The following is a 24,371-nucleotide window of genomic DNA, read 5'->3' on the forward strand; positions in this document are numbered from 1 at the left end:
ATATAGTAGTGTATATATTTCTAACAAATAATATGGTAGTTTATAAAAAAAAAATGCATACAAACTTTAATTCAACAAAAATGAAGAGATTAATACAAAGCTGTAACTTGCATTATATAGTACAAGAACATAATGGCTATTAAATTTCATCATGGAATGCTCCTTATATATGTTTAGAACAAATCCAGATGTAAAACCTAGAAAGGCTCCGCCTTTTCCTTTATCAGAAAAATAAAGTTGGCAGGTTTTGCAATAGATTTATTAGTAGCCTAAAGTAAATTTGTCAAGCAAGTGCTACATGCTAAGTCAATTGCGTAGGGTCTATATTTCTTTAGCTTAGCAACTTATCTTTCGACCAAGTCCTATATATCATACCAATTCTTGCAAGTTGTACAAAATCCATCATGTCAAGTGGCAAATAAAATTTATTATGTGCACAAAACGATAACTATGTGAAAAATTTTAACGAAATATAGGCACATAAACTTATAGTAACATTATTATAATAAAACATGATTCAACTCAATCTATTTATATAGACATACATATATATATTAAAATAGAGGCTTAGCTTGAACTCTCCATTTGTAGCATAGATATTAATATTAATAATAAAATTTATATCCTTCTTGTATTCTACAACACCAATTCTTGCAAGTTGCACAAAATCCATCATGTCAAGTGGCAAATAAATTTTATTATGTGCACAAAATGATAACCATGTGATAAATTTTAATGAAATATAGGCACATAAACTCATGGTAACATTACTATAATAAAGCATGATTCAACTCAATCTATTTATATAGACATACACATACATACTAAAATAGAGGTTGAGCTTGAACTCTCCACTCGCGGCATAGATATTAATATTAATAATAGAATTTATATCCTTCTTGTATTCTACATCATCATTAATAAGGTAAAAGGCATACATTAATTAAATCACTATATTGATTAAAATCATGTATTAATTAATTATAACTTATAAAAAAATAATTTTTAATGATGAGATTCAAATCATTATCACATTCCACATTAAATTTATAAGGTAAAATCATGTATTAGTTAAATCAATGGGATAAGAGAGTTGATAAAAATGTAAATAAACAATTATAGGTCACAGGATAATAGTTTTTAATCTATTATATAGATATTACAATAATTAAAAAGAATCTATATAACAATTGAAATAAATATATATAACATCCATAATTTATTTACTACAATATAATAATTATATAGCAAATATATATATATAAAATAAATACATTTTAAATTTATTATAAAGTGTATTTAATATCATACAATAATTATAAATTTTAATTCTAACTCAAGCTCAAATAAGTCGCTATGTTTATGATTTTAAAATTAAATATAATCTGTATTCTAGCTTGCACATGTTAATTTACTTCATTGCTTGAATTAACCGTAATTGCAATGTCACAAGGGCACTAGATGGTGTCGGCAACCTTATACAATATTTTAAATATAATTTAATACATCAATATATTATATTTTAAGAATAATTTTAAAATAGATAAAAAAATTATATCCAAGCACGGGGCATGGTATATGATAGTTGTCAAGTAAAATGATTTCAGGCCTATCAAGTAAACGAACTGGATCTAGCTGGACTGGACTCAAATTTTGCTACTATTAGCAACGAAGGCTTCATTATTGATCATGACAGCATTGTGCTGCTCCCTCCCTCCATGATTTATCCTTTTTTTGGCACCACGTGCCATCGAATAAAATAGAGACAAATGCGGCCGGATAGACCCCAAAACCTTAATTCCCTGCAAATACCGCACTACCACGTCGTCCGCTTGTTCCACAGGAACACGGAATACCGTATCCCGGATCACAGACCCTAAAGAATCGCGTTTCCCGAGTCCCATACCAAAAGCCTTCGAACCCAATCATCGCCCGAGTCGGTTACGTCTCGTACCCTTCTCCTCCCTCCTCTCTTCTCTACTATTGCCATGGCAGTTTCCCTCCCTTCTCCCCCAAAACCCCTAGCTTTCTCCACCCACGAGAACCCTAACCCCCCAACTGATCCCCAAATCTCTCATCGTCTCTAGATCTCGCTCCAATGGAGCCCTCTCGGAAGCCCTAATCCCGGCCGGAGATGGCGATCGTCACGGGGGATCGGTATTTGGTGTACTTGGTGAGATATGTGGAGAGGAACGCGGGTTTGCTGCTGGACGGGGCCCTGACGCTGAAGCTGAACCCTGTGGGGCTCCGCTATGTGCAGTCGCGGCTGGAGGCGCTGCAGGAGCTGGAGGGCCTCCTTGCCGGCGCCCCAGTCGACTACCTCCGGGCCTATGTCTCCGACCTCGGGGACCACCGCGCGCTCGAGCAGCTCCGGCGGATCTTGCGCCTGCTGACCTCGCTGAAGGTGATCTCCGTGTTGCCGCCGCCTGCCCGGGACCCGACGCCGGTGTCGCTGCTGCCGTTCGGGCGGCTTCGGGTACTGGAGCTGCGGGGGTGCGACCTGTCCACGTCTGCAGCGAAAGGGCTGCTGGAGCTTCGGCACACGCTCGAGAAGCTCATATGCTATAATTCCACTGTGAGCTATTCATGCCAAGATCCCTCTTTTCTGTTCAGTTTCTATTAGGTTATGATTTTTATCCAAATTCTACAGCGATTTGTCGTTCCCCTGACCGAGCATTTATTTTTTCATATTTAAAGTTTCTAATGGTTACGGAATTATGTTTTCTTCTCCATTTTGGTTGTAGTTTTGACGTGCTGAATTGCGAACAATTCTTTCTTTCTTTTTTAAACGTATACTTTCTGTATTACTAGATTGACAATCTTGAATTGCATCTTTTGTCTACCTACCTTTGCCTATTGACCACTCTACCTTGGCTTCCAGAAAGATTATTTTGTCTTATATGTTTGTTACGCCTTTTCTGCTTTACTCGAGAATATACATGTATAAGTTTTGCATTGTTTTATTTTTAGTATGTACCGAAGGTAGATTTTTACCAATTTTCCTTCTAGATCATTTGTTCAGTCATGACAAATAAATGCTCTGTGTTTGTAATTTTGCACTGTGTTTTTGTTATCCACTATTGGTGGCAAACTCAGGATGCACTCAGGCATGTATTTGCCAGTAGAATTGTGGATATAAAGGATTCTCCAGCATGGAACCGGCTGTCTTTTGTCTCATGTGCTTGGAATGGTTTAGTTCTTATGGACGAGTCCTTGCAATTACTTCCTGTTGTTGAAACTCTGGATCTGAGCCGGAATCGGTTTGCAAAAGTGGATAATCTTAGGAAGTGTACGAAGCTGCGGCATCTGGATCTTGGGTTCAATCACTTGCAGACAATAGCATCATTTAGTGAGGTAAATTTGGTCGGTTTATGCCTGCTGATTAAACAGTATTATTTGGATGTGAAATTCTCCATATTGGTTTCTGAGCCAGAATATTAACATCAAAGTCTACAGATTGGAAAATTGATATCATAAGATTTTGTGCTTGTGCAATTTAAGTTTTGAACTTGGATAGCCTCGTTTGTTAGTTATTGCAAGTTGGTTTTCTTTTGAGTTTGTGGTGTGGATATCTTATGATGTGGAATGTGGATAACTCTAAGATAAGACTTCTATTTTGTGAGAAGAATCATGCTAATATCCTTTTTTGTCCTCTGCTTTTTGTTTCAGTTCAGGAGCCTCTCCATGCTTCTTTTTTCCTCTCATTGTTGGTTGAATTGTCATCCTAATATTCTTATCAAAATCTGTAATTGAAACCGAACATACAAAAAGTACTGATTGGCCAAATTCATTATATTTTAATGTAGATAACTATCACGTACTATTTATATACTTCATGGAGAGAAGGATGATCTTATGACAAAAAAGAAAAAAGAGGAAGAAAATTTGGTAGTATAAGCAAAACCATGACCATGTTGTCTGCATGTAGATTTATATTCTTTTAAAGACTACTATACAATTTGAGTATTGGTGTAAAATACAGGACATTGTATATTGTTATTGGTATGGGTGGGGGGGACATATGTCTATCTTCTAGCAATGTGAAGAGAGTAAGTTTCAAGGATAACCCCATGTGGCAAAAACCTTAAAACGCAAATCTTCAACTTCAAAAGACTGATCTGCTTATATCTAAGGACTCCTAACATTGCTGACAGAGAGAAACCAACTAGTACTACTACATAATCATGTGCATAAAATTCCATAAAGGCATCCTGTCATTTTTATCTGATCATCTTCATATAATGTAGTTGATGAAATGTGGAAACTAGAATGCATTAGATAATAATCATCCTTTCATGAATTTAATTACGATGGTGAATAAATTTTTGAAAAAAATCTTCAAGTTCCCCAAGGCCTTTGAATTAATTAATAGAGGGTGTGATGGCATGAAAATATAGAAGTTTTCAGCACATTCTTTGTTTTGTGCAAAGCCTTGAAGAGCAAGGGACCCATCTTACCACTGTATTAATCCACTAATAGTATGCTTCCAACATGCATTGAACAACTTAATAACTTTGCAGTGACTGAGCATGGAACTAGGACCAGCCAATGACAAAAGAAGCTATATTGAAGCTGGCATCTTTATATTCCTCCAGATTAGTTTATGAGACATGACTCTATTTGGTGCAGTTATTGGTATTTTCATTGACAGATCTTGTGATCTTTTTCCTAACTTGGCAGTTGCCACTTTTTCCTAATCTCTGGAAATCCATAACCTAAATGCACCCTGCTTGATCAGACTTCAGAATTTTTTCTCTTTTTTGTTGATAAGTTCTTTTCAACAACATTTGTTGCTGATATCATATCTATGCTGCAGAATGCGATTTTAAGCCATATGGTATCTTCTTATTGTTCTATTACCTTTTTCCTAACTTGGCTTGTCTTTCGTCCCTTGAACTCCATAACCTTAATCCACCTTTTTTTATTGGAACTCAGAAATTTATGTTACTGACTTTTAGAAAATTCTGGAATGATAAACTAGTAAAACATGGTTACATCCATCCATATTAAACTAACCAAAGCCTGGATAAACTAATATGATATCAATGCCAAAGAATCTGCTTGTGCATTTGTTTGTGCCCTCAAGGAGAGCTTTGGATTACCAGAACTTGCAAGGTGATGATCCACATTTAAAACAACTGATCAAAGGTTAATGGAGAATGAGATGGGAATTGATGCCTTATTAAAGAATTTCAATACAGAAACTGAAGAGAAGATATTGGATTTGAGAGGTTCTTTTGTTTTGTTGGACTGCTGTGCTCTCCACACCTTATGCTACATGCCGAATGAAGGATCCATATTCCATAATAACCCTAGTATTTGTATTCCAAGAATTGCAAAGCTTTACTTAATTATTTGTTTGTTGATCATGTTTTCATTAGACCTCAAATTTAATCATATAAAATTTTATAGTCCATAAAGAGCCTTGGTGCATGACTTGGAATTAATCGAGAAGTCAGTGATTTTCTTTTCTTTGCTTCTACAGCCTAATTTTGATATTTGCTGATATTAGATTGATGCTTTGGCTATTGTTTTAGGTAGATGCCAATCACCTTTAACCAACATTGAGCACATGCAGTGTTATTCACCCGTGTAGTTCTTAGATGCCTGGAATCAAGGACCCAAAAATTATTAAATATGATAAAGAATCATAAAACTATAGTATTTTTCAGGTGTGTTGTGTTGTTTTTCTTTCTTTTCTGTTTCTTCTTTCTCCATTCCCTTTTTTTCCAATGCCTCTTCTGGCATATCATAGAGCATCGACTAAACCATTTCCTACAGCAATAGTGCCTCTGCCTTCACATATGGCAGTTGCTTATGGTAGTAGCAACCAAGGTTTGCCATGCCGGTGCTCATCACCCTGTACAGAGCAGATTGTATTGTACCAGCACTGAATCGAGACTTAGTACAAAGGGCATATCAAGTCTTAGTATGCCAAATTGATCCCCTTACCAGATGTACGAACACTGTACTGGCACTGTATTGGTACGGGGTCTTGTACCAAGATGGTGAACATTGGTGGCATCAATTGTTACTTTTAGCTACAGGCACCATTGTTGTAGGTGGCCATAATCGAGAATCTGAAATTTTAGTGAATTTTGTGAGCAATCACCCACATGGCATATCAAGTGATAGAGAGTTGATTATTGGTGTATTATTAATCTGTTAAATTGTCATGTTCAAGCTGATACTTAAAATGGGAATCTTCTATATCATTTACTTCCTGGTTAGATTAAATTGTTTCCTGTAAGTTGATGAGATAAGACCTAAGAAACTTATCTTCATGATTTAATTTCTTTATTTAGGTCAAAAATCAGGAAATGACTTGGAATCTTTAAAAAAGAAAAATACAGAATTTTGTGATTGCGATCCTTTGTCATGAAGGACATGAAAGTATAGAAAATTTATTGTGCATGAATTATTTTGGTCAATCCATTACATTAAAACATCTTGGAGCAAGTATAATATGCCATTTAATACTGATGTTACTTCTAAATGAGATCCTTCTATATCAAACACTTATTGGTTACATTAATTGCTCTTTGTGGAGTGATAAGATAACGACAGGCAAACCTCTTTTCATGGAGTTTTCAACTGTTAACTGAGGCCTTGAAGAATAATATCAACTATTTTATGTTATGGGTTTTGAACATGATTTTGTAATAAATCATTCTAATTTACTCAAGAAAGAAAGTTACAGATCCATGTGTTTTTATGCATTGCAGGTTTCTTGTCGAATAGTTAAACTTGTTTTAAGGAACAATGCACTAGCTACGCTACATGGAATTGAAAATTTGAAATTGCTTGAAGGGCTTGATCTTTCATATAATATCATTTCCAGCTTCACAGAGTTGGAGATCCTTGCAAGTCTTTCATGTTTACAAAGCTTATGGCTGGAAGGAAATCCAATTTGTTGTGCTCGATGGTATCGAGCACATGTCTTCAGTTTCTTCTCCAATCCAGAGAAGGCAAGTGAGGGTTTGTAGTGTCTATACTGTTCATTTTATCAGTCTTCTAACAGGTATTAGAGCTTTGATATGCATGTTTCTGTCTTAATAAGTGTACTGTTTTTTATCTCTTCAGCTGAAATTAGATGAAAAAGGAATTAGCACAAGAGAGTATTGGGAAAGGCATGTAATATTTTCAAGAAGACAAAAACGACCTGCAGGGTATGGTTTCTATTTTCCAGCAAAAGATGATCCTGAGGATGAGAACATTAGAAATACAAAGAAGGTACGTGTCTTTCGAATTGGTATTTGCTGATTGTGTGTCAATCCTCTTGCACTTAATGAATACCTTTCTATAATTGAGACTCATTCTTCTACTACTTCTGGAAAGAAGAAAAGAGGTTCTTAATTTCCAACATCCTTGTATCACAATATATAGTCAACAATTAGGAAAAAGAAAATTCTATAGCCCTTTAAATTTATGCTTTTGATTGTAGAAGAAAAATTCTCGTCTTGCTTGTATCGTGGATGAGGAGCAAAGGAGATATCTCAGCTCAGAAGCTGTTGATCAAGAATCACTGTCTTGTGATAGTGATAGTTTGAAGAAAGAGGAGAATGCTGTTTCAGACAGTGAAATAAAAATAGTCAGTTTGATCAATAGAGCTGAATACATGAAGAAGGAGCGATCTGTCCTTTGGTTGCGAGAATTTAAGGAGTGGATGGATCAGACTGTTGAGGATAAAGTGGATAAAAGCCAGTGTGAAGAGTTTGAAGCAGATTCTTGTAAAGAAATGGATACGAAACAAAGCAAGGGTCATAAACCCTTTGGGGAAAGCTCCAAGCATGTTGCAGACCTTGCACAAACTTCAGAAGGTGGCAGTAGCTCAAACATTTCGGAATCTGACATATCATTCATAGATACATATGCTGGTGGCCGTAGCAGAGACTTCTTTGATTCTAATGGCAGAGCTTTGGAACCCTCAGTGGTGAATAATGGCCATGTCTCAATGTTGGAACTAAAAATTGGAGTGAGCGATGAGAAGGATCAATTGAGGGTTCCTTCAAGGAAACCACAGAATCTTTCTCCTTTGGAGGTAAAAGGTTACTTTCAATATAGTTCTTCAACGGTCAAAGGGGGTGAGGAGATGGAACCAAAGATGAGCCCAGCACCATTGGCTGCCATAGATGAGATAATAGGGCCACGCCCATCCTCAATCTACCCCAAGTCGCCTCCACATTATCAAGAGGATATTCTGCACCGCAGACTATACTGGGAGGAAGAGTTCCTGCAACTATCAGCTGAGTCACATTCTGTGGGATCATCAGACAGTGATACCAGCTGTAGTGATCATGCTTTATGTGAATTCAATTCATCCAGTTCTGAGCTTGATTGTTCACTAATTCAGACATCCATAAATCATGTCGTTGGTGACCCCTCAGATACATTGCTTTATGAAGATAATCACTTTGAGGGAAGGGAAGAGAAACCATGCTTAGGAGAGAACAGCATCTCTTCATCTGATTATTTTGCTCAAAATGACTGCAGTTTTGGGAATCAGTTTTTACCAACCCATAACAAAGCATGTTTGCTTAATGAGATTTCAGCTGATGCTGGTGGCATGGGGAAGCAAAAAGCTAGACAAAAGATTAAGAGGAGGGTTGTCTCACTTTCAGAAAATTTTCACGCTGTAGCAGAATTTCAGAAGTCCAATGGAATTCTAGAAGCTGGTAACAATGATGTGAAAGATGCAAATGGACAACCAAGTTGCAATGTGAACTTTGTCCATCATTATTGCAAGGAAGCTGCTCTTGTTGCACCACATAGTCATGATAAAATTTCAACCATGGCTAGTGCTGATGGTTCTCCTACAGAGATCAAAACCAACTCTATTGATTCTGAGCAGGATGATTGCATAAAAAACCTTTTTCACATGAAAATTGCAGATTCAAGATCTTCTGAAACTTGTGAGGGATTGGTTCATTGTGGTTGTATATTTCAACTTGGATCTGTCTTTCAAGAGAGGTGAGTTCCATTTATCTTTTACATTTCCTTCTGATATTATCATGCTATCAGACATGAAAATTTATGGCAGAAAATACTTTATCACTTTTAAGTAGTTTTGACTTCAATTATAGAAACAGTTCATTCCATGCCAAAGCATGTACTTTTGAGACTATTATTCAATCTGATGCCAGACTTGTTGTTTGTGTTAATATACCTGTGGCAACATGATACAACATGGGTATGGATGTGGATATGGGCTTGACACATTAGTATAGCAGTTGGACATGGCAATCCGAGCAAAACTGGCAGTGGATAAGGAAGTCATGGAGGAAAGAAGGTTTGATGTCAAGAGAGACATTTCTATTCACTAAATATTTCTATTCTTTTTCTACCAAAAAAAAAAAAAAAAACATTTCTATTCTTCGTCCTTGATTTAATGAAATTTTCTCAACCCTTGTTTGTGTAATGAGATAATAAAAAAGGGCTTAACCATATATAAAAAAGAAAACCTAGTTGTCCGAGGACTGAATATTAAATGATAACTGCATAAGAGTTACTTGTAGAATGGAATCAAATAGAAAATGTCTAGGTACCTGCTTTCTTGGATCTTATCAAGCTGAGTTCCTGTGTCCCATGATTTGGGAGTAAGACAAGTCAAGCTCCTGGACAGACCTGTACCCAAACCCATGTAACAAGATTTGGAGATAAGCCAAGTCCGCCTTTTTTCCCAAACACGTGGTGCTATTATGATAAATCCAAGCATTACAAAAAGATCTTGATTTTGTTGTCATCTTGTAGCAAGCTTAATCAAATCAAGAACATTGGCTTCTCTGGTAATGGGAGACAACCCTTCCTCCATGTGGTCTTCTTGCTAATGAATTTTAGATTTCTAGAGCAACATAATAAGTTGAATATATATATATATATATATATATATATATATATATATATATATATATATGTGTGTGTGTGTGTGTGTGTATGTATATGTATATATATGTATGTATATATATGTATGTATATATGTATGTATATATATGTATATGTGTATGTATATATATATATATATATATCCAAATGTAAGTCAGAACTTTAAACCATAGAAGTAATGGCAATTGCAAGTTGACAAACATAAGAAACATAAAGTGGTTGCACTTGTGCTGTGTGGGAACAACTGCTACTGCAGTTGATCCATGACTGCAACCAAATGATAGCTTAACCATAAATTTCAAAGTTCCTTGAATTCAAATTCCTTCATGCCAGCTAGAATGTTCTCACTTAAAGATTCATTATCTTGAGGTAAGGATTGTTCATGATCAAGGGTCAAATGGATGATTTTTTTTTTGACTGCCCTGGATGGTTAAGCTAAACTTTGTATATTTGATGTTTAGTAAGGTCTATCCCTTGTTGATACAACAAATTGCAGATTGAATCTCTAACTAACAAACTTCAATCTAGACTTCCACTTGTGTCATGCATGACTACTAACTTCATTGGACAGCCAAATCAAACAAGGAGTGAGGATTGTTTGCAGGCGGATGATATGACCAAACCAAAGATGCAACCATCCTGCAGAATTACATATTTTGTTGGTTTCTCTAGCAAGGTTGGCCAACCTTCCTGTGAATTTTGAATGAGTCTTAAGGGCATCCTACTGATAGAATTCCAGCTTAACTCTTTCTTACCTCCGCACCGCCACAACAGAAAAAAACCCAAAATACAAACTTACATATAGTTGGTAACTTGGTATGATGTGGTATTGAGGGGTGTACAATACCACTGCCTTAATGGTGTGGTATATCTGGTGTAGACCAGTACTTGAATCCTTGATGCAGATCAAATATTCAAATTTTGGAATGCTTTTGAAGGTTGCCAGCCGATGTGGGCCTTTTGATTCATGATTTTGTTGAGGCATCAATCTCGTTCTAGTTAAACCTATGAGTTGAGGTGTTGCATGCTCTAGCTTGGGAATATGGTATGTGCCATGCTATTCCATGCCAATGCTTGACACACACTGGTGCAGGACCATTGCCATGATGCTAATGTGATGTGTAAGGCACTAGCACAGCACATATAGTGCCATATATTGTGTGCTGACCAGCACCTTAACCCATGATTGAGCTTACAAGCTAATAGCTGATCAGAGGGCCTCAAGAAGTCTTATTTTTTAGTAAGGAATTAAAAACCAAGATGGTATTTTTGATACTGAGTGATTTAGTAATTGTTGTTTACGCATATGTATTAGCTGTATAGTTTAAAGGCAGTCTTGGTGGTTGCTTCTGTAACACCTGGTTTTATTGACCCCAAAGACTGGGAGTTATCAACCTCTTTTACAACTGTTAGACATGGAACAGAAAACTCATATGGACCTTAATAATCGAACTTAATTGTATATGAGTAATTTTGCTCGTGTCTACTACCAAAATGCATCTAAACTTAGGTCATTTGGGCAAAGAAATAATAAATTCCCTTTTTATTGCCTGAAATGGAAGCATGATGGGGAAAAAAGGTATGTCAAATGAAGCAGTTAGATTGGGATGCAGCTAACTGGCAAGTTGGGCCTTTTCTTGGAGTGTTTAATTCTTCCTGGCATTGTTACTCAATGTATCTATTGTTTCCTGTAAACTCTTACTTTCTGTTATAGCTGACCTCAGTTAATTAAACAAATAACTGAGTGAGTTTAATTTTTTAGTTGTTTCTTTGTTATGTCATAGTCATGCCTGCTTTCTATTTATTTTCTGGAGTTATATAGGAGGAACAGGTGTGTATCTGTAAGGAATCTTAAATTAACTTGCTAGAACTTCTCCAATGCTCTTATCTACTTTGTGCAGCGATGTTGCTTTAGTGCGAAGCTCTAAGAACAAATTGTATATTCTACTTATTGATGCGACATCTGACAGGCGAGGTCAAGTTCTTTGCAAAATGGAACATTTTCTTCAGTTTAGGTTTTATGCTCTGCATAACATTGGAGTCTTGCTGATCATTTTTCCATATGAGTTCAGCAGCATAAATTTGATAGTTTTTTTTTACAGGAACTATCTCCAAAGTTTTGGGATGCCATAGGCAGGAGGATATAAGAAAAGTTATAGTAGGACTGGGACTACAAGCTATAAGGTTGATGCAAGATATCTATTATGAAATCTGTATATTTTGAGTCATGACATTCTGAACTCAGCTCATGTACAATACTTTGGGAATCTTCTTATATTTGGTTTTTCACTTAAATGTTTTAGGGTACGCTTGCAGAGAAATGTAACATATGTGTTCTTAACAAGGACTCCTCAGATCTCGGAAGATCTATTCCACCTGTTACAAATATGTTGTTCTACTTCATTGAGTAGTGGATGTTCTCTGCAGAGGTGATTTCTCTCATTGCCTCCGCCATTCTTGAAATATCACAAGTATCTAAATAAAAAAAAATGCTCTCACCCCCACCTCCCACACCCCCCCCCTCCCCCCCCCCCAAAAAAAAAAAAAACTCCTCTCTCTCATGTTTAACTGATTTGGTGGCCTTAAAATTGTAAATGGCAGTTGGGAGCAGGTCCAGGTCAAATTGCTTGAGAAACATATTTATGGAAATCTAAAGATGGGCATATTCATGTACTCAATGCTTCTGTTTTGGCACGATTCTGCCGAAGGTATGCTTTCTGCCTTGCTATTTCTCTCAACAAATTTGTTAAATATTTCTTTCTGAAGTTCTGTATACCCATTTTTTGGTTAGATAATGCTGGCAATTTGGCTTACAGACTGGAAAATCTTGATTGTAGCAAACATTCAAAGCCTTTGGATCTTTCATCCATCTGCAATACCATATGATTCTCTGTAACTACAGAATGAGAATGTTGTGTTGTATTATTTGAAATTAAAACTGCATGACTACTTTTGCAGTTGGACAATAGTTCCTAAGTGTTGTATTCCTCTGCTAAGGTTTTTAACAAATTTTGCTTGCCATGTTGGAACACACCACACACTCCCACTTTTCTTTTGTCTATGTTCTGATGTACTAGCTTATGACATAGAACAGTTGTATGTCTATTGAAAGGTAATTTTGGATTTAAGTCTTAAAATTATCATGATCTTGCATTATCAGGAACTTAAAGCACTTCTTTCATGATTGTGCAGGGGAATCATGGCTGGCAAGATCTCTTTTTGTGATTGAAGGATATATTCTTGTATGCATTGAGAATCTGGAACATTTTGGCTCTTTTACGGATGATTTTGAATTATCTCGCCCATATTACTCTCTTGACTCATGCTGCCCCATTAAGAACATATTGGAAATGGTAACTCATTCTTGGCATTCTTAGTTTATCTAATTTGTTTATTTATCTCTTTTGTTTCACTTTGAAATGGAAGTATAGTGATACTGTATAGTTTATATGTGGTCTCTATGAAGATGGATAACTACATTACATAAGCTTTCCTAAGATTTAAGTTTCCTTGACTGATTTTTGAGACTGATATTTTTGGTTGGTGTCAGCTACATCTTTTAATAATTTATTCCATGTCATTGCATCCAATAGACCAATGATATGGAAGAGATACCCCAATCGATGAATGCAAATTATTCCTAGAAGGTTCATAGGTTTACCTCCATTTTGATCGAGTGGGATCTGGATAAGTGTTTGAGCATTAACAACTCCAAGCTGTTTGACCCTTCCCACCCCAACCCTTCCAACCCCACCCCCCCAAAAAAATAGATTTTAACTTCTTTTAGGTATTTTTGATGTTGTAGGTCATGATTAATGGTGGGCAATGTAAATTTTGGATGCCTCATCCTATATTTTGCATTGACTTGTATTGTAGCTTTTTTATCATAAAAGATGATGCAAGATTATTGCTTGCCTATAAATAAATTGAGAACAGAAAGTGGTAGTTCTGTTGGAGAGGCTACCCTTCCAGCTAATTTGTTTGCTATGCAGAATCAAGATCGTGGAACTTTTTCCATATCATTTTGCCAAAACTCTTTATGCCCATACCTTAGGCCGTAAAAATATTTTCTAAGAATTTGATGATGTGGTAATTTTCTTAGTATTGTCACATTAATATGTAGGCGTAGAGTGTAAAAATGGGTCATGTTGGCTAACCCAACTGACCAAACCATTGGAACTGTGCTGAACTGCACCAAATCATGCAAAAGTGCACATATACTGCACTAGACCACTCTAAACCACTCTGCAACTGTGCAAACCCATGCACATTGAAATACGCCTCATCTGCAGCAAATCATGGCCGAACATCACCCAGTTGTCCACGTTTTTAACCATTTATCAGGTTAAGCATTTAATGGCTTGTATTTGCTCATGATATACCCACCCACAAAAAGCATAAAAAGAATCAAGAATTGGCCTACATGTATGTTTTTTTGGAGACACTGCTGGTACATGAGGTATCTAAGTTTCTCTCTCTTCTCTCTAACATTCAAGTTCATCCTGTATGGGATGATGTCCTGTGGATTAAATATATGCATCAATTAAAAGGAAAAGTTATTGGAATATCTGCTTCCTGAGGTACCTTAAGTTCCTTATTGTTTTTTGTTTATTTGCCCACTTTGTTTGTGGTGGCTGTGTAATAGTAGAATGTCTTGAAGTCATCAATTTAATGGGTTGTACTTGCTCATGATATACCCACCCGCAAAAAGCACAAAAAGAATCAATAATTGGCCTACATCTATGTTTTTTTCGGAGACACTGTTGGTGCACGAGGTAGCTAAGTTTTTCTCTTTTCTCTAACATTCAAGTTCTTCCTGTATGGGATGATGTCCTATGGATTAAATATATGCATCAACTAAAAAGAAAAAAATTATTGGAACATCTGCTTCCTGAGGTGGCTTAAGTCCCTTATTGTTTTTGTTTATTTGCCCCACTTGGTTTTTGGTGGCTGTGTAATTGTAGAATGTCTTGAAGCCGTTCTGATTTCAGTCGGTTCTACCTTTTCAGGTCGTTGAACTTGGTGATAATAGATGTTTGACCTTGACTCTTGACAATGTTGTATCTGGGAATTGCTGCTTTGCTGACAAGATTATTAAGGAAATTGAGCTGGAAGGGGAGCCTATGAAGGTTCATAAATGGAAACTCAAGTGGTTTTCTGAGGACACCATGTCAAAGTTTGTTGCACTGCTGAAGGCTATCCATTCAGGAGTGACAGCATCTCCTTTACCTGTAAATTGTATATGTTGATGTGCATTGTTGCTAGTCCTGTAGTCATTTTATTCATTCTTTCAATGTTGCCTTTCCCAAATATTTTTTTGTACAGCTGCTTTGCTTAGCAAGCATGTCTTTAGCTTTGTATTCTTTGTTCTGCATCGTTTCAAGTATTTTTTTTTTGGTGTGTATAGTTGCATAGGGTGTTAGATGAAGTTGTGTGCTTGTGTCAAAAGTGTAAATCTAATTTTGTACTGGACATCCATAAGAAGAGACTCGATTGCTGGGCAACTCTGGCGCTATTTTTTGATACTCGTGGGACTCTCTGCCATGGTTTTCAGCAAAAAATATATGTTTATTTCTTCTTGTCATGTACATACTATTTCTTCAAGATTTGCCTTGCTGATGTATCTATATCTTATGTCTGTGTCTCACATTTGTATCCAGCTTTATACCAAAGTGGAGGAGACTTTGGCAAATGCACCAGGTGCTGAAAAAGCAGGACTTATGTTGTCCATGATGCAATTGTTTTGCTGCTACTTCTTTTCCTCGATTTCTAGCTTCTATGTACTGATATTCCTGGAGATCTTACTTGGTCTAGATTTCTTGTAACTAATTATGGTTACTGTCATGTGCGCATGCGCATGGTGGAATTATTTTGCTTCTTGTGTTTCTTTTGCTCGAATTCTAGCTTCAGCCTACTAATGTTTCATGGAGTTTCTTGTCACTTGGAGGCCTTACATGGTCTGGTTGTCTTGGAAACTATAGTTTCTAGTTATCCATATATGCATTGCTTGCACGTGCACAACGTGCTTCAAATTTCTTGAAAAAAAATTACCTGTGTGCTTACAAACGAGGCTTCTTTTTACTTAATGTGGTCCTTTATTGCAACGATTTATGGTTATGCAAAGCAAGCCGAAAAGGAATCCAGAAATTTTTATGACTATCATGTATTTTGCAAGCTCCTCCTCTTGTCCAAGGCCTATATATTATGGTAAAACCCATAAGATTCACTCTATTTCTCATGACTTTGTTTATTTTTGTTTATTCATGTATTTATTTTGAGAAAGTTGAGGAGTTTAAACAGTAGGTTCCCAAGCATGCTAAGCTAAATGCTTGTGACGTTGAACGTCTTGTCTCTTCTCTGGTGGTAGCATCGAAACTAATGTTCAGTGATTATGTCCAGGTGCCCGTAATTCCACGCCTGACTTGAGAGACCCTTGCATACCAAGACACCCTAGTTACGAGCATGAACCTAAATAATCATTTCTATTACATATTGCTAATACAAACTCAATGTCCAGTTTTCCATGAGTCGGTGATGATGATAATCCTACATGGTTCGTTTGGTCTCCGAGCATACGTCTGAGTGATCTTTGAAAAAGTATGTGCCGAAACCTGGTGTTTTTAAATGAATAATTATGTGAGTGGGCATTGTATTGTCTACTTGATCTTTGAGCATAAATTAGACAGAAATGTATTTTAAAAAATTAATGATTTGGGCTGTGCGGGCGATGTAGAAAATATAATGTGGAATACACCACTTTATGTAATTGATCTACCATTTTATGTAATTGATCTACGTAGCTACTGCTTTCTAATGTGCATTTAATGCATGCAGTTCTATTTTTATTTTTTGAAAAAATTTATGACATCTTGTGGTATATTATGACATCGTACGTCAAATTATGATATTCTATGCATATTAGGACATTATGTGTCAAATTATGACTTTTTGTACATAAAATATCATAATATGTTCTAAAATGTCAAAGAAATCTTTTTGTCCAATTATTTTTCAATACATATTTAATATTTACGATTTTTTTTTATTTAAAAATTTGAATGATAAAAATATTTTTATTTTTAAAAAAAAATTATAATACCTTATAATATATTATGACTTTCTGCATCAAAAATATGTCTTACTGCAAGTAGAATGTCATAATATAAATATAAAATATCATAATTTTATTAAAAATTAAAAATATTTTTATTATTAAAATTTTTAAATAAAAAATAAAATTATAAATATTAAATATATATTAAAAAATAATAATTACATAAATCAACCATATAAAACAGTCTCACGATGAATTTTTTAAACTGTCCGCGGTGCACAGAAAATTTCTCAGACATCACGTTGCAAAATTGTTCTTTCAAAAATATATTTGAAAACCTGGTGGTTACTAAATGAATAATTATATGAGTCGGTACGGTTTAATTATTAGTTGAATCAGATCTAATGGACCGCATCAAATCCCACGGTGCCACGTCAGCCCTTGTATTTCACGTATTCCCGATTGCGCCTTATCCACCGTCCATACGCTCGGAGCTTTGCCCTGGTCAAAAGGGGGAGTGAAGTCGGGCTAAAAGAAAAATAACCGAGGGCACAGGACTTTTCAGAGCAAGTGAAATCTAGCACATCGAATGGTTTAGAAGGCTTCAAATCGGGATGAAGCATGATATTTTCCGTTCATGACTTCAAATCGGGATCAAGCGTGCTCAATCTCGTGGCTGTTGCTCTATTTGGGCAGAAAAACAGTAAGAAAGCAAGAAAAGGAAAATAGAAAAGCATCGGAGGAGGAGGAGGAGGAGGCGACGGTGGTCGTGTAAGAGGCGGAGGAGCGATCTCAGTCTTTTTCCATGACAGCCAGCGACGGCGAAAGGAGGAGCGGGGGATCGAGGGGAGGAGGATTGGACGGAAAGAGGCGAGAAAGCCGAGCTCCCGATCGCCGGCGGCGGACGAAAGGATCAGCGGTGGCGTTCTATCCACCGGGAGAAAGCGCCGCCGGTGCGTCCCGACCGGAGAGATACCACGGTCAAAAGGAGGGTGATTTTCTTGAACGCCAACCATCTGATCTTAATCGAGTGACGGCTAATAGTTCTCAGGACAAGCATGGCCGGTTCATCAGGAGTCTGCTAGCCCGTTTCCGCGATGCCCAAATTTATGCGAACAAACGCATAAAATTTCTAAGCTGAGATTCTTCCGCATAGAAATTAATATACGTCTATACCGAACACATGCATAAACATTTCTATGCGGATTCACGTCCGCATGGACTTTAATATACGGCAACACCTAAAAGGCGCATAAAATTACTACGCGGGAGCTAAATGTCTGCATGACATTAATACGCGGACAAAAGCCAAAACTCGCATATAGTTATGCGAACTCATCCGCACAGTAACAATATGCGAATGTCCGCGAAAACAGGAAACATGCCTATGCGGATATATCCAAATATGCACATAAACATTGTATACGGGCACATTCCATGTAGATACTAATATACGAAATTTACTAGCAAACATATAAAATGCAGATGTTGATCTCTACCACATAAAAATTAGTAGACATAATTATATAAATACATACATAAACAATCTATGTGGGAAAAAATCACATAGAAAGTAGGATGCGAAAGTGTCCAAACACGTGCATAAAATTTCTATGCGAAAAAAATTTAGATAAAAATTAATATGAGGATATAAGTAAAACAGCTATAAGATATTTATGCAAATTTATGTTCGCATAAAAATAAATATACAGTCATCTTCAATTTTATGCAGATTTATTCATAAATAATATGCAAGCTCTTGCATAAATATTGTGTGTGGATTTATTTTTGCATAGAAATTAATATTCCATCATTTGCAAGTAAATGTATAAAATTTTTATGTTATCTTTTTATATAAAAATTAATAATATAAATATACAACTATAAGTATAAAAAATCTATGCAGAACAATATCGTATAGTATTTAGTATGCGGACACAACCTAGCACGCACATAAAATGCAAAGAAAAAGCTGCATAGAAAATAATATGCGGATATGGGCAGGATCGCACATAAAAAATTTATGCGAATTTACGTTCATACAGAAATAAATATGCGGCATCCACAAACATTTGAAATTTTATACGGATTTATTTTTGCAATAATATGCAAGCTCGCGCGTAAACATAGTATGCGGATCATTTCCGCTTAGAAACTAATGTGCGGACATCTCCGAGCGAACTCATAACGTTTCTATGCGAACATAAATCCGCATAGAAGTTTTACATGCGGACAGCCATACGTGAGTCGACCGCATCCCCGGTCTCACCGTCAACCTGCCGTCGCCGCCCGTTCTCCTCTACAACCGTCATCCTCCACCTCCGCCACCACCGCCCGCCGTCTCTCTCTCTCTCTCTCTGGGCGTCACGCTACCTCGCCGTCGACCGGTGACCTCCCTGCTCCGTTCGACTGGGATTTTATGCTTGCCCTAGCCGCTAGGGTTCTACGGAGTCTCGGGCCAGGATGGTATAAGGTCGGGCCATCCTATGGTTGAAGAACTTAGGCCTGGAGCCAGGGCTATCCGGCTGCAGTCCCACGAACACGAGACAGGCGACGGCGAGGAGAGGAGGAGCGGAGAAGAGGGGAGGTCTCTCCCTTTCGTGGCCGCCTACTGCTCCGCGAGATAAAAAAAATTTCACAAAGTGAAATGGGACGATGAGCAACATACGGGGAAATTTATCATTAAGGAGCTCTTGAATAAGTAAGTCTATGAGGTCCAAGCGTTAAATATTACCATCAGGATCCCAAGCCATCAAAGTTAAGTCCATGAGTTATATACTCTTCATCTTCCTGGGGTGAACTATTTTGGAGAAAATTTCGGTCCTCCCAACCTAATTCCTGTCGACTCTCCCATCTCCTCCTCCATTCTGCCGTAATCAAAGCTCTGATCAACCAATTCCCTTTCTCTTATCTTCAATCCAAAGCTTTCATTTATCCAAAGTGAAAACCAGATTTAATCAATAAATAACCCAAAAACAGAGAAGAAATAAGATTTTTAGCTGAAAATGAGATTTTTCTTTTTTGATGGGGGTTTACTTTATGTACAAACTAGTTTTGAGCCCGCGTGTTACGCACGGATTCTATGTTACATAATAAATTATTTTTAAAAAAATTATTTATAAATAATAAAATAATATTCATTTAAATTTTAAATATCCATACATATTCTCAACTATATCTGTAAGTGGATTTTTATTGCAAGAGGATCGTAATATCATGTTTTAAGAACATCATTTAAGTTAGATCAGTGGATTTTAATAAGATCATGCTTTAATAGAACGCTCTAAGAATTATTGATAGAAGAGTCTAGACACATAGTATATTGTAGGTTAATTTTAATCCAAATGATATTCGTAGATAATAATATATCGTTTACGTAGACAATCGAAATGGCTAATTGATCTTTCTTCAGTTTCTGCCTTTATATATATATATATATTAGATTCATGCGAGGAAATGATCGAGTGGAAGGAGGCAAATTGGATAGGAAGAAGCTCATGAGCGGTGCATAGGAGCACCTGATAAAAGATGAAATGGAGGGGGAAAAAAAAGCAAACAAAAAGTGAAAATAGGAAAAAAAAAATCATCACCCTCCTCCACTCTCTTCTTCTTGCAAATCATCTATATATCTGTGTGTTGTTATGGATCATGAAAAAAACAAGCAAGTTCCATGTTTCTCTTAAATTTTTATAGAATCCCAGTCGTTTTGCATATAATAGGGGAGTTGGCACTTCGATTGTCTTCTTTGGCCTTCAGAAAGAGTCTGAAACCATCACCAGGAAATTTCAACTTATCGATGCTTAATCGATCCATTCGCCGAATCGTCTAGGAGTCAAATATTAATCCCTCCTCTCTCGGCATATGGGGAAAGAAATTGAGAACCATCGATTCAAACCAAGATTTGATTCTTGCGGATGTAATGTCGTCAGAATTGGATGGATCTTTAGTTAGTGCTTAGGGAAATGGGCAACGTCCTTCCCTTTGCGCAAAAATTAAAGCCCACTAAATTAGTGGGAAAGGGCCTGTTCAGTTATCACACGACAATGACGTGATAACAATTCTAATGAAGATCGACGATTTGACCATATGGAAATGAAAAAAAATATATTATAATCACTAATTAAAAAATTTAAAATTTTGAAATTGATATGTTTCTCTGAAGGAATGTTTCTATAATTTAATCTTAAATTTATAATAATTTATTGATAAAATTTAAATTTTAAAATATTATAATTTTTTTTGATAAAAAATTGTCTATATAAGAATATTACAAGAAGCTGTATTAGTGTGAAATTTAAAATTTTATTTTGGATCAAAGACATGGTACAGCAAAATTGAAAACATACTAATGTGTAATCATGCTTAGTTTTTTCCTAAAACTTCTCTAGGTGCATGCCATTGGTGCGGGCATTATAATGAATAATTTAACTTTCCAAGAAAAACTGATAATTCATAATGCAATGAAATCATGACAGGTCATGCCTCTTTAAGCCTTACTAGTAAATGGATACATGCAAAAGCATATTTAAGAAAATAAATTAATAAAAAGAGTTTAAGCGATCAGGATACAAGAGAAAAAAAATATGGATTAGAGAAACAATAATAATATTTTTATGCATTCATTAAAAACAACTCAACCATTTGAGGATCTGGACAGAGATAAATAGCTTTTTTTTAATATAAAAAGTAGAGTCTAAATACCTTGAAATATCTACCAAATTGAATGAAGGAAATGAGAATTAAAAAAAAATGCACGTGCATTATATATCTGAATTTTTAATCATTTTTTTTTCTTGGAAGTTCATAGAGAGAACTGGGGATATTTTCGTTGACCAATTTGGCTGATAGAATCTAAATGATATATTAGTCTCTTATTTAATAATATAGTATAGTCTCTTATTTAATAATATAGTATAGATATTTACAATGTAGAAAGTGATCAATGTAAATAAAAAGTACAAATGCTATCACTCACCACACCTACTTAATACTAGTCGGATGGTTAAGTTTCCATGTAAACAAAAAAAGAAAAAGCATTGCGGTAAAGTGAAGCGGAGCTTTTCAACATAGAGATAAGAGTGTCCATAATTCACTCCTTTTATTTGTAAGAATTTCTCATAAAAATTAGAATCTAACCATAACTAAAAATCCAAGTATGGCACCAACTATTGACTAAATATAATCCAAATATATATATATATATATATATATATATATATATATATATATATATATATATATATATATATGTATATATGTATATAGTTTCTAATAATGAAAATCTCAAATATTTATATTTCTTAAATGATCCTCCTATTACAATTATTCAAAGGTAACTCTTTTTCTATCCCTTTTTAATTGCTAACATTGTACCATTATAGGCATTGTAATACATATAAAAAAATAAATTAATAAGAAAATAAAAAAAAGCAAAGGATTGAGACATAAGAGATATAAATATGTGGATCGAAAAGAGCATCACTTTTATTGTTGCTGTTATCAAATTTTAAAATAAATTCAATAGAGCAAAGATGTGGATGAGATGGGTAAAAGTTTTGTCAACATAAAAATAGAGTCTAACTAATTTAGGATAGATAGAAACACATGGATTATATATATATATATATATATATATATATAACTTTTAAATTTTATGTCATATACATTAATGAAAAGATGAATCAAGTGTATTATGGTCAGAGAATTTAATATGAAACATATCCATTTCATTTAGTAATGTAATATGATCCATAAGTAACTTAATTTTGTGATATAATATTATAGATTTATAAGAAATTTTAATTTACTATCTTCAATTTTTTTTTTTAATATACGCCATATGCTTTACCTCAATATTATATTTTTATATTTTTCGATACTAATTATATATGTATTCTAATTATTGATTACAATAGAGAGATATTCTAAGCATACTCAAATGTGTAGGAAAAATTGCCTACATATACTAAGATAGTGCCACCTAGCATCCTAGTATCTTTTCTAATCACTCTGTTTAATTTAATAATTGTTTACCTATTTGCCTGTTAAAAGATTTAGATGTTTTAATAGAAAAATTTAGCCGATATAGGTGCAAAGTTTTATATATCTTATAAAAAAATTAAATATTTATTGATTAATTCTTGTATTCTTCAAGATAATCTTTATATTTAAGAAATATTTAAGGAACAAGTATGTTACTTAAATCAAATTTTTTATTGATATTTTTGATTGAAAAATAAATTTAAACGTGGAACCATCATTTTGAAAATATTGTTTGATATGTTGGTACTATATTCATCATGGTATCCAAAATATCAAGATTATTGAAGCTGAAATAATGATTTATGAAATTGCCCAATGCTTCAACCATATATTTGAAGTGTACCATAATTTATACCTGAACCAAGGGTCCTATATGGTAGGGCTGACCATAGACCGGGTTTGGACACAGAAAATTTTAAATTTTAAATAAATAAAATAAAATCTATTAAAACCGAGCATCGAGGCTCGAGATCCGGCACAGGATCAGCTCTTTCTTCTTATGGGATCAGCTTCACCCTACAGTATCGGAATCGAAATTCAAATAAATTATCCTGTCTGGAAGGCAAGAATCCAATACAATCACCATCAAACATCAAACCGTCCCAGACTCCCAGACGCCAATCACGCAGGATTTAATTCTGTAAAAAATGCACGTGGGCCCCACTTAAACATGACACGTGACACCATGTCAACTGCCCCGAACATGGGTGCCACGACGGCACAACATCCCGCCGGTGGAAGAACAAATCCACTAATACTGGCGCCCTGATAGAAAATCTCTCAGCTTTAAGTTCAGGTCGTCCGTAAGCGTATCCTATAGAAGGCCATCATCGCACGGCCCATTCGCTTCGCACCTCCTCCCTCCACTCCCGCGCCGTAAGACGCGGTGCGCGCGATCCCACACGGCACGTGTCCTGGGCGTCCGCATGCGGGACTTCCCCGTCCGAGACGCTGCGGCCGCACGGCGCCCGGGTCTCGGGGGACTCTTAACGAGAGAGAGAGAAAGAAGAGCGAGAAGAGAGAGAGAAGGGGACGGTAGAGAGGTGAGAAAAACGGGCAAGAGAGAAAGGCGGAGCGAGGGAAGCGCGGGGGCGAGAGAGACGAGTGAGGGAAAAGAAAAGGAAAAAAGAAAACAAAGAAATTCGTAGGGGGTCGTAGACGGCCTTTCTTGCCGAGAGAATTCGGTTTCTCGCGCGTAACCCCGACGTCTTGATCACCACATTGCCTCTCTAATGGTGGAATCCGCGTAGGTGGATGGTGCCGCAGCCCCGGAAGCGATCAAGGTTGGCGGCGGAGCTCCTCGGACGATCGTTGGTGCCCCAGAGGTGTCCCCCTTCTAATCCCCCCACCCTCTGCCCCTTTTCTCCCCTGAATCCTTTTGCTAGAAAGGCCG

General features: G+C 36.0%; 2 protein-coding genes across 4 annotated transcripts in view; both read left to right on the forward strand.

The window, feature by feature from the left end:
- Positions 1-1,904: 1,904 nt before the first annotated feature.
- On the forward strand, positions 1,905-15,407 carry LOC105041089 (uncharacterized). 3 transcript variants are annotated; one of them, XM_019849518.3, is made up of 11 exons: positions 1,914-2,575; positions 3,097-3,354; positions 6,726-6,968; positions 7,084-7,233; positions 7,448-8,970; positions 11,784-11,857; positions 11,985-12,066; positions 12,186-12,311; positions 12,484-12,590; positions 13,075-13,235; positions 14,892-15,407. In XM_019849518.3, the coding sequence occupies exons 1-11, from the start codon at positions 2,135-2,137 to the stop codon at positions 15,129-15,131; spliced, it is 3,405 nt and encodes a 1,134-aa protein (XP_019705077.1). In that variant the 5' UTR covers positions 1,914-2,134; the 3' UTR covers positions 15,132-15,407. The 3 variants fall into 3 exon arrangements, 2 of the variants coding, with proteins under 2 accessions (XP_019705077.1, XP_010916192.1); XM_010917890.4 differs by having other exon boundaries at positions 1,915-2,575; positions 7,445-8,970; XR_002164366.3 differs by lacking the exons at positions 13,075-13,235; positions 14,892-15,407 and having other exon boundaries at positions 1,905-2,575; positions 7,445-8,970; positions 11,784-11,897; positions 12,484-12,578.
- An 8,375-nt stretch (positions 15,408-23,782) lies between these two features.
- Positions 23,783-24,371, forward strand: part of LOC105041088 (rho GTPase-activating protein 7) — a 33,187-nt gene continuing 32,598 nt past the window's right edge. Inside the window, exon 1 of the mRNA XM_073254300.1 lies at positions 23,783-24,303. The gene's annotated coding sequence lies outside the window, so the exon portion shown is untranslated. The remainder of the gene's footprint in view (positions 24,304-24,371) is intronic.

Source organism: Elaeis guineensis, chromosome 3 (genome assembly GCF_000442705.2).
Source record: "Elaeis guineensis isolate ETL-2024a chromosome 3, EG11, whole genome shotgun sequence".
NCBI lineage: Eukaryota > Viridiplantae > Streptophyta > Magnoliopsida > Arecales > Arecaceae > Elaeis > Elaeis guineensis.

Bases quoted from the DNA above. Each gene is read 5' to 3' on its own strand.
- LOC105041089 (XM_010917890.4), top strand. From the start codon at position 2,135: ATGGCGATCGTCACGGGGGATCGGTATTTGGTGTACTTGGTGAGATAT. The intron at 3,355-6,725 runs GTAAATTTGGTC...TATGCATTGCAG, and splicing joins CAATAGCATCATTTAGTGAG to GTTTCTTGTCGAATAGTTAA. The intron at 12,591-13,074 runs GTATGCTTTCTG...ATGATTGTGCAG, and splicing joins TTGGCACGATTCTGCCGAAG to GGGAATCATGGCTGGCAAGA.